This window comes from Mercenaria mercenaria, chromosome 5, assembly GCF_021730395.1.
Source record: "Mercenaria mercenaria strain notata chromosome 5, MADL_Memer_1, whole genome shotgun sequence".
Classification (NCBI taxonomy): domain Eukaryota; kingdom Metazoa; phylum Mollusca; class Bivalvia; order Venerida; family Veneridae; genus Mercenaria; species Mercenaria mercenaria.
The window spans coordinates 84,672,343-84,684,129 of record NC_069365.1 but is presented as its reverse complement, the minus strand read 5'-3'; the positions used below and the strand labels follow the sequence as shown (position 1 = coordinate 84,684,129).

Below are 11,787 nucleotides of genomic sequence, written 5' to 3'. Positions count from 1 at the left end.
AATTACTCTAATGTAGGGTCAATAAACCAAAGTTAAACAAAATGAGAAAGCTTCAAACGGAAATTGATCTTTCAAATTCTTTACCCGATTAATTGAAAGTAATTGAATAAAAATAAATTGACGTAAACGATGAAAAAAACATTAACGTGCCATTGTCAGTTCCTGTTGATTTTGTAAATTGAACCTTTGCTTAAAAATAGACTCTAATACTACCGTACTACCGTTGACGAAGTACTTGTCATCTAGAATTCATCAAGAAATAGTTGATATAATTAGACATTTAAGGTAGGATGGAGTGTTCTCTTGTTGTTATATTGTATCTTTTCTTGACACATGCAGCAGTTGAAGCCGGGAAATGGACGTTATTTAGGCGGATGGACTCTCTGGACGGAAAGGTCTGTGAAGGTGCAGATACTGTATTTAGTAAACAAGTTGCCAAAGACAAAAATATCTGCTTACTGGAATGTGTGAATCACGTGGGCTGTGAGAGCATTTTCTATGTGCAAACCAATGGAATCTGTGTAGGATGCACAGTAAACTACGAAACAGCAACTCTCCCGACAGGCCTGGCAGCAGGGTCTATTTACTACGGACATGCTAGTAAGTGGTCTTTATCTCTTCTGATCGGTTGATATACTGTATTGTATGCCACCATATAAAGGTTTTTAATATTATCTCCCGGTACCTTATTTGTGTGACCATGTTATTAAATATCATCTTGTTGAGCGTTGTTTTATTTCTGAAATGACTTTAAAGGCTAATATTTGTTTGCTGATTTCATCTCAAAAGATACGTACTCACTTTAATATTATAAAAAGAAACTCGTCTTATAAAACATAACACACTCTTGCACTAAAAATACTATTAAATTTGTAAATCAAAAATTTACAAAAAAGAAAAGTAATAATCAAAATATCAACAGGGCTGTCCAGTTTTGATATAATGATTAGTATTTTAGTCTAAATTTTAGATTGCCCAGAAGGTTGGTTCATCATCGACAATTCATGTTACTTCATACCTGACCAACTGATGAATTTTGAAGACAGCGTTGTAAGTTTACTCTTTAGTTTCAAAAATGAAGCTTTTAAATACTAGAAAAAGTTTGTTTATAAATTATATATTTTTATATATTTTTTAATTTTTATAAAATGATTCGTTCAGAATTCACTATCGTTTATTTTTCTTATCTTTCAGAATTGTTCAACGAGTATTAAAATCTTTGATTAGTGTATAAAACATATCTACATTTCGTTTTCATAGCTACTGTCGTAGTTTATATAATGAATTTTGTAAATGTTGCCATACACTCTTTACGATAGTATTAAAGTCCGAAAACAGTTAAAATAATATAAGTTGTGTAGAGAATGAAAGTTTGGTGTATCGAAAGATTGATGATGTAAGAAAAACATTGTGTTCATTTACGAGACTGTCTAAATTAGTTTGTTTCACAATTTCAGGCAAAATGTGAATCACTGAATGCTCACGTTGTCATCATTGATAACGTCGATGAAAACAACAGTCTAAAAGCAAAGCTTATGACGTCTGCAGGTATGATTAAACGTTTATATTCAAATTGTCAAAAAAAAAAACGTTTCTTTTGATTCATTCTGACTACATGTACAAATATCTTTTAAGTTACATAAGCAGAATTTTGACTGATATGATGATCTTAATAGTGCATGAATATCACAGACGCGAAAAAAGAATCATATCACAATGAAAAATAAAGATCGAAATGGCAAATTAAATCATATCAAATGGAGAAAAGGTGGGGGGGGGGGGGATTTCTATCACGGCCCAGGGCGACTTGTTGTCCAGCCTGATAACATCTGAAAGCAAGTAGACTCAAAGAGAGACTGACAATTTGGCTAAAAGATAAGGAAAAAATGATATCGAATTGTATTGTCTTGTGATTTTTTTTATATTTTGCGATCTTACTGTACCGTTTTCACTGAAATAAACATAAGAGTATATTGTATAGGAAATTAAAAAAAAACGAATTTCATGACCTAACCACCTGATCTGAGAACACAGTGTTCATAAAGTTGAAAACGTGTCTCACGAAAGCACGAGTTTTAAAAGTTTCGAATGCCCACCTCACTAAACATTTTAGTTTTGGATATTTTTCCTTCAAATGAAGAAAGTCTTCACATATATTTGCCTTAACTAAATATATATAATATGTGTAGAGCTGCTCTCATTATTAATTGCCATGTAAAAACCGCCGATTTGTTTAAAAATAACTTCCACTGTTTCAATGGCATTACGCTGTGTTTAGCTAAACATGTATAAAATGTGTACTTATTATACCTAACGCATTGTACTTTTAATGCCCATAAACACAAGCCATCTTCTGTGCATGTCTGTCCAGAAGTGATTGTCAATTGGAGCTCACGGCAAAAATACGCAAATTATTACATGTCCACACGCATTTAGTGTATAATATGTATAATATACTGACTAAAGGTCAGGGTTAGTATTACCATGGTTACAAAATATTGGACTGAACATTTTCAAAACATTGTCTATGTCTGCCTATATAAAAAATGCCGTCACATAAGCTTTTCTACCATAATCCTTTAGTATACGGTTAGGACCCACGATAAGGGCCACGTATATTATATATTTAAAACATTTTTTTTTTCGAAGAAACTGTCGTCAATGTTTCCACAGAGTCTGCTTCTTATTTCCATAGACATTTCAAAACTGTCGCGTGAAATATAGCACATATATAATACAACAATAGTTTTGAATTTCAGAAGATGTAACAGGATACTTTATCGCCTTCACAGATATTGTTGAAGAAGGTACCTGGACAGTGTACGGCACTACAGACCCTATTACATTTCTGGACTGGGCACAAAACGAACCGACTGGAGGAAGTAGCGAAAATTGTATGGCCCTCTATGTTTACTTTAACTTACAATGGGTTGATATTAGATGCAACCTAGCGATGAAAACCATCTGCGAAAAGGAAATATTAAATTGATTAATGGCGGACTGAAACATGACTTGTGTGATCATACTGTCCTTATCATTGTTAATGCCTGTTACAATAGATAACATATTATAACATCTTTGTCCAATAGTTTATGTTGTAAGAAGAGCGCACATGAACGGATCACAGGGGCGTGCGTTTCAATCTCGGGCGAAGCATAGGTTTTCCTTGACAAGCTGATGCACAATCTTGGTGTCTGAGTCCATTTTGTCGTCAACAGGAGAAGTTACTTACGAAGAACAGGTTATTAATGGTACTGAATGCATGAATACTAGTTAGGCTAACTTTGTTCGTACACCATACAGACCAGTATATGCGAGTAACTTCGGCAAAAAATCTCTTTTACAGAACAATCGAGCTTATTGCGAATTTTATGCAAGACCGGATTTCTACAGTTTGGCTATTCGTTTTCGTCCTCTTTTGCAGCGGTGGTCAACAACTGCCTGAATCGAAATGAAAAGAAACCCTCTGTAAACCAGTTATTCATTGGTTACATGCACGTACCATGACCTAACTATTAAAATTAAGAGAAAGCGAGATATATGGAAAGATAAGAAGAGAGAGAGTCCGAAGTTCTGAGTCATAACTGGGGGAGGTACAAATGCATTAAGCTAATAATTTGGTCGCAATCAAGTATCTTAACGAAAATGCAAACTTCAGGTAGAGTATAAAAAAATGTTTGAAGTCGGATAAAGTTACTTTGTTACGCCCGATACCATGCGACTTCTCTTTCCAAAAATTGTTAATTATGTATTTACGGTAAAGCTTAGATTGACATACTTAATATTTGATATAATCTCTTTATAAACTGAACAGCAAAAGAAACTATCCAGATGTATAACTGGTTTATTTTTAATAAAAAACTTGAATTTATAAATTTGATTTGTTTTCTTCATTTCCCATTACACTTGAAGAACCTCACGTGTTGAAGTTTTAAAAAATCAAACAACCATGAAGTCAGTAACCCCACAATTTTGGTTTTGCATGAAATTCAGGCTATATCTTCTGCTCGACTGTTGTATTGTAACATTCCAATTACGCGCTGGCGCTGACTTTGATTCAGTCGTGCCATGCAATCAGCATATTTTTTTAACTTAACGCTGTTTTTCGAGTGAGTCAACCATCAATGTTTCTAATGACAATAAAATTTTACAAAGAAAATCGTTAATTACACGTTAACGTGAATTTCGTGCAAAACGGCTATTGTGAGACTACTGACTTCATGGTTGATTGATTTTTAAAATTAACACGTGAAGTTCTTCAAGTGTAACGTTTTACGAAGAAAACAAGTCAATTTTTTAAATTTAAGGTTTTTATTAAAAAATACCCCAGTTATACATCTGGATAGTTTCTTTTGCTATTCAGTTTATATAGAGATTATATCAAGTTTATTCAAAACAACACTCGTCTTCGACTTTGGAAAGGAAACTATGCGTTTTTAGCTCATCTGATTTATTGTCATTACTTGATCGGCGTCGGCGTTGCCTGGTTAAGTTTTATGTTTAGGTCAGCTTTTCTCCTAAACTATTAAAGCTATTGCTTTAAAACTTGCAACACTTGTTCACCATCATTAGCTGACTCTGTGCAGTAAGAAAAACAACCCCATCCTGCTTTTTGCAAGAATTATGGCCCCTTTTGGACTTAGAAAATCAGATTTCTTGGTTAAGTTTCGTGTTTAGGTCAGCTTTTCTCCTTTACGGTCAAAGCTATTGCTTTAAAACTTGCAACACTTATTCACCATCAAAAGCTGACACTGCACAGCAAGTACCATAACTCTGCATTGCTTTTTGCAAGAATTATGGCCCCTTTGGACTAAGAAAATCATAAGTAGGTCAATATTTCTATTATACAGAGACAAAAATGTCAGATGAGCATCTGCACCCGCAAGGCGGTGCTCTTGTTAATGTCCTTGTCATAGGGAAGTCTTTGAAATATATTTAAGGGTACTTCATGTTAATTGTTTTTTGTTACTATCATTCACATCATGCACATCAGTTCATCAGTATGATTTCTCTTTAGAATTAGCTTATCCGAGGAATTACATTTTGAAATATAATTATAAATCATATTTACTTAGAATATCTACATTGATTCCATCCTTATAATTATATATAATAAAAGTGTTGATGCAAACTTATGGTGGGTGTTGTTGTTGTTGTTTTTTTTTATATTTTTTCCTACATTCTTATTTAGAGAATGTTTCTTTTTCCTTATGCGGATGCAGACGTTATTCTATGTTTCCCTGTTAAATGACGTTATGTAATGGCTTTCGGTTTTAAGTTATCAAACGTGCAGAACTACCTTAACAAATAGAAAAGAATCGTGTAACGGATAATTTTATTATAGGTGGGCCGGTGGTCTAGTGGTAACACGCTTTACTGTCAATCCAGAAGTCCGGGGTTCGAATTCCGGTCCAGGCACTGGTAATTTCTGAGATGCTCTTGAGTGTCTCTGTGACAGGAAAGGCCGTACCGGCGACAGTATCCATCAAAACAAATCAACACCCTTTACAATATTTACAAATTTATTTTACATAAGATGATTATTTACAATGAATAGATGATATGAAAAAAAAAAACTGATTATAAGAAAGAAAAAAAAAGAAAGTTCAGTATCTCTAGATACAAAAGTTCTTATAGTCCATTCTAATCTGACGTGACACAGGTCTTTAATGTAATTGTGAACTTTAAGTAGCACAAACAAAACATAGCTTCTAAATTCAAAATACAGTCCCTTTAAACCGTGAATACGTTGATTCCGTGTTGGCTCCCTATGGTGGTAGGTGATTGCATCCCTGAGCTGACTTCAGAGGATAACAAAAATCATCGTCTTTGCGGTTTACGGCACAACCATGGGACGAAAGCTCTGCGCTGGGAATATCACATCCAGGCGAGTGAAGACAAGTGAACCTCGGGCATTGTACTTCCGGGTTATGACATCACCAGGAAAAATCGTCTGGCGGAAGAAGCTAAAATATATAACATATGGTAAGCACCATAGCAAAACAAATAAGTCAGGGCATATAACTGCTCCTTTGGGTACACCATACCTCCGTAGGCTCCCATAAATAATACGTGCTACTTATACAAAACATATGTGCTACTAAGTTCAAACGTCACATGATTAAAATACGTCACTTATTACTTCCATTATTACCAAAATTAATTACTTACTTAAAAGACTAAAGTTAAAGTATGAAAAAGATATGAAAAGTATATGATGAAACATTATAGATACGGACATGATAAACTGCAGCCATTATTTACAACTACAAATTAACAAAATTCAATGTAAATCAAACGTTATATGATAGTTGGCATCCATATAATATCTAATGCCATACACTACAACGGACATTAATTAGATGTGCTATAGACTGGCACACAATTACAAATTACAATAATATATTACATACACAGTACTAGACTTGCCATATAGATTTATACATAACAATACAATGCAGTAATGGCGTTCCATAATTAACAAAAATGTTTGACATAAGTTTTTGAAACAAAGTACTTTATAAATATCATGTTACAAATTTCAGTATAAATCTAACATCTTATATAAATGAAACATTTTAGATTCCTCTTTCGAAATAATTTACAAAAGTCTGAAAAATTTAATAAATCATCCTGACATACCGAAACTAGCCAAAATCACATGCCGAAAAGTAAATGTTACAAAATTCTGTAGAATGAACAAAAATTTACCAAATAAAAATCGTAATGCAAAAATCATACAAAAATCTAACAAATAAATTTCTTACCTCGATCGAGCATAAATTTCTAGCAAGAAAATAATTCAGACATAGATTCGTCTATAAAGTCGGAAGGTGGTGTGCGCAAGGCATATCTAGTCCAGTCTATTTAAAGGGTAATGTCCCGCCAAATACTAAATTTCATGGGATTCACGGCTAAGCCGTGGACTCCGACTATTTGTGTTTCCACGGGATTCACGATATAGCCGGGGAATCTAACTACTTTGGCGCGGATTTAAATTGACAATTTGAGGCCCATTATAGTGGTTTTGGGGATAAAAACATAAATTACTGAAGTTTATAAAATATCAACTTTCTTATTACTGAATAGAATTTAATGAAATTTACATGGAAATTTAAGTTATGAAATACAGAAAAACATGAGAGGTATTTCATGCGTGAAATCTGACATTTACCTCAATAACTCAAAAATTTACAAAAAGATGATGCAATACCTGCATTTACAATACATATAATATAAGGCCCGTATGTCAATTTGTGACAGTCTCCCACCTAACTAGAGGCTTGTACTGGTTCTTCCCAGGAAAGACGGCTTCGCGTGTATCGGTGCTATACACCGGGAACGTTAAAGAACCAGACTGTCTATTCGCAAAGAGCTAGGCTAAGTTAGCCGGACAGGCCTGTATCTAAAATGATTTCTCTCTATCTGTTATGGGGGCTTTATCTCACTCTGTCCCTCTGGTCGGATCGCTCTGTGTCTGTACTGGTAGAGGATGAATTTCGCACCCTGCGTGGCTGCGTTTGCTATATGTAAAGCGCCTTTGAAAGTGTTTATCATGAAAAGGACGCTATATAAATCTGGTATAATAATAATAATTATTATTATGCACTTGTTTAAATGTCTATAAAGTCCGTGGATATAAATTGACTATTCTCTTTTCGCCGCTGTGCTCACATGTGTGTGATAGCATATTGCATGTTAAATTTCAAAGAGAAATAAGGGCCTTGGTTTGTCTTAAATTCAACCAAAAGTTATCTAACTTGAGTATGTACGTACGATTGAGTAGTATGTCATCTGTGAAATTTAAGTCGTTATTGAGGTACAGCTTTATAGTTGCATGAATCTGAAACAAATTTTCTTCTAAGGAAAAGGGACATATTATCGGATTCAACCAAGAGTTATCTAACTTTGTTGTTAAAGCAGTTTGTTGACTTGAAAGTATTGAGTTGAAGTTTCATTCCAATACAAGTAGTTGTTAATAAGATACTCACACGAAAATCTTTAACTGAAAAAGGCGTAGGCTCCATAACCTCAGATCCCCTTTCTAAATTCCAGTTTGTTTAGTTCTGCTCATTGTTTTCTCGTTTAGGGCAAACCAGTTATTTTAACTGGGGACCATACGCCGCTTTTCATGGAATTACACACTAGTGTAGCATTGAAGGTTCCATGTGCACCGCCGTATGAACACATCTGCGGATGTCTCTAAAAAATTGTTTTTGTACTTTTAGCATATGTATATGTTGAGTTCTGCTCAGCCCGGGGCTAGAGGGCGTGGACGGTAGCAAGCATTTCCACTACCGTCCATGAATAGGCTCAATCAAACCGAGCCTGCAACATTTTCGTTTTTGTTGTGTTGAGCGACCTGTGGAGTTTCCACTTTTTCTTTTTCATGACATGTAATAAATCCAGCCAACAGTTATCTTACTTGGTGGATTTAGTAAGGTTAAGGACGTGGCAGCCTTGTATGTATGAAATGTCATTCTGTTACATGCAATGATTATTCAGATATGAATTTGCATGAACGACTTGAACCAGGGTGTCACAACGACGAGATAATAGGCTCTCACCATCCTTTGAATAGTTAGCCTGTAAATACGGTTATTTAGTAAGAATGAAAAAATGTTTCTTAGGGTAACGATCATGAAAATGAGCACTGTTTAACCGGGACGTTTTCGAGGGTTTCTCCCTCTTTTTCTTTTATTTGGTACAAAAGAATCATTACACGTGCATGGAGCGTTTAGCTTTGGATTATTTTTTTGGAAGAAGACACTTTCTTCTTGTGCAAGTAAGCGTCTACACTTGGGTGAACCACAATGTTTCACAGAATATAAACAAAAATTTTATGCGAATATATATACAGCAGTCTATCTTCATATCTTAAATTTGCAGGTTGAAATTTTAAATTTGAATCAGTTTATACGACTAGTTGACTGCTGTTGGTTGGAAATGAACCGAAATAAATGAGCAGAGTGGTAAACACGTGCTATTTTCTATTTAGGGAGTATCCTGTATAAAGCGAACACATGATCTACAGCCTAACAAATTTAGAAGATGAGGATCGATTACAACATACAATTTATGACAGAATAAACAATGCAGAAGTGCTGGAATAGTAATATGCAGGAAGTCACTTCTTGACATTCCCTAAAGTACGGTGTTCCGTTTGGACAATCGTCACTTTTTATTTAATACTAAACCGCGATGCACGATGGTACGATGACGAAAACGCAATGGCGCGATGGCACGATGATGAAACAACGATGGTACGACGGTGAAAACGCGATGATAAGATGATGAAATCGCGATGGTGCGATGGTACGATGGTGAAATGTCGATGTAATATCGCGTTTTCATCATCGTACCATCGCGTTTTTACCATCGCACCATCGGGCCATCGCGTTTTCATCATCGTACCATCGTGCCATCGCGTTTTCACCATCGTACTCATCGCGTTTTCACCATCGTGCCATCGCGTTATCACCATCGTGCCATCGCGTTTTCACCATCGTACCATCGTGTTTTCACCATCGTACCATCGCAGTAATTCAAAAAGTATCTAATAGATATCCTGTATGAAATTTTATATATAGCTTTAAAAAATCTATATTTTTGTTCAAAATACAATCGTGATTATTTCAGTTTTATATCTGTAGATTTAATATTACAACATTTATTTTACAGTTGTAGATTTCATTTTCAAATGATGCAAATCAGATACTGTAATAGCTGAAAAAAATTACAGTTGCAAAAGTGAAAAAAGTTACAGTTGTAGAAATATTACTGGTGTTGAAAAGGGGCATTAACTTAGGGGACGAAAGCACTGGTACAAAAAGTTTTAGGATAAATGATAATTCTCTGGAAACTACAAAATGGCAAACTAAATCAAATAGTAACGAAACAAAAACAAAATATGGAATATGTTTGCAGTACGCAGGAGTTAAAGGTGCAAAATTAAGACAAATGAATAGACATAAATCTTAAAAAAAGACTACACATTTTGTAATATAGTACTAAACATTATGATAGCCGTGCAATATTCCCTTGAAATCAACACAAGAACAGAGAAACAAATGATTGTTTCTGTATTTTCTTAGACTGACATGGGGGGTCATTTTGTCCTACTTTCATGTTTATCGTTTTTCCGTAATCGGTCGGAAATTCTTCGGGATCACGTGATTTTAAAATTGTTTCAAACGAATATCCGTTTAAAGACGCGCGACAAAATAACTGTATTTCCATGAGGGTAATTAAACACGACTTGCACGAAAAATATGAAATGTACAAAATTTATGTTTAAAATTGACAGTGACATATATTAGGCCAAGACAATGTAATTAATGTCTAAAATCGTTTTAAATTAATGTAGCCATATGTATTATGTACATAAATCAGTGTATTTAGGTAAATTTCAATCACATTTTGTTTCGGCAGTGTAAGACAGTTATTCATTTATATTCTTAAAACTATACTGAAAAGAGATTAACTGAAAAATTTTGCAGACGAAGTTGTAAAAACACTTTTATTCGGGAAGGGCCTGAATTGTCCTCCCGCAAACTTGTAGTATAACTGTTTATTACCAGTATTATAAGAATGATTTTCATGAAGGTTTTGTGAATTACAAAATTGTTGAATTCCATGTGCTAAGTTTGTAAAAATCACGTTATCGTTTGGGCATATAATATATTTCGCATCTATTTAAAAATTATAGCCTCGTTTCGGAGGATTCTTCCGAAAAAATCCGAAGATGCTCGACGGGTTCGTAAGCAGTCGGAAAACATACTTTCGGTTTGATATAGGCAACATTTTTTGTTTATTTGTTAGTTATTCGTGAACATATTCATGACTATTTGGTCAGATCTGATGCAGTGAGCCATATTTTCAGTAAATAGGAAGTCTCAGCTACAAACTCTGGTTTTCATATAATACTCGTTCGGGTTTTAGTAATGGACTTTTAAATAGTAGAAACTATGCATCAGATCTTGTTTATGAAAACATCTTTGTCATAAAAATATATTACAATTTAACATATTTTTACGGTGCCCCTAAAGTGACATGTTACGCATTTTTTTCCCACTTAGGTAATGTGAGACTTTTTTTATTTCGTTTAAACGAAATTATTCGAAATAACTATTTCGTTTAAACGAAATAACTATTCGTTTAAACGAAATAGTTATTTCGTTTAAACGAATTAGTTATTTCGTTTAAACGAACTGATTTCGTTTAAACGAAATAGTTATTTCGTTAAAACGAAATGATTTCGTTTAAACGAAATAACTAATTCGTTTAAACGAAATGATTTCGTTTAAACGAAATAAAAAAAGTCTCACATTACCTAAGTGGAAAAAAAGTGCGTAACATATCACTTTAGGGGCACCGTATATTTCAGTTTTGTAATTATTTCTTTTAAACTTATCAGCTTGAAGTATATTGTAAAGAATTAATGTCAGTGCTTATACATGCCGTTTTAAAACTAGATTAGATGTTTAAACAATTACACTTACTCTATAACAATTAAAACTCCAATATTTTAGAAGATGTGGTGTCTCTCCAGATTTCACATATATCCCGCCAAAATGCATTAAAGACGGCCGACGATACTCAAGCTTCCCTCCTAAAATATTTACAGCTGTTATTTTGACAAAAGACAAGCTGTAACTTTCAACTAAAGTTTTTACATCTGTATCTTTGAGACCTGAATATTTTTTTCATAACCTTCAACATCTCCCTTTAAAATTAAAAAGTATGCAAATAAAAAACAAACATTTTTTTTTAATTTGTAAATGACAT

The 11,787-nt window shown here is 34.0% G+C and overlaps 1 protein-coding gene across 1 annotated transcript; it reads left to right on the top strand.

The window, feature by feature from the left end:
* Positions 1–241: 241 nt before the first annotated feature.
* Positions 242–3,815, top strand: LOC123557811 (perlucin-like protein). The gene is made up of 4 exons (XM_045349517.2): positions 242–600; positions 971–1,050; positions 1,458–1,548; positions 2,760–3,815. The coding sequence occupies exons 1-4, from the start codon at positions 291–293 to the stop codon at positions 2,987–2,989; spliced, it is 711 nt and encodes a 236-aa protein (XP_045205452.1). The 5' UTR covers positions 242–290; the 3' UTR covers positions 2,990–3,815.
* The last annotated feature ends 7,972 nt before the right edge of the window (positions 3,816–11,787 follow it).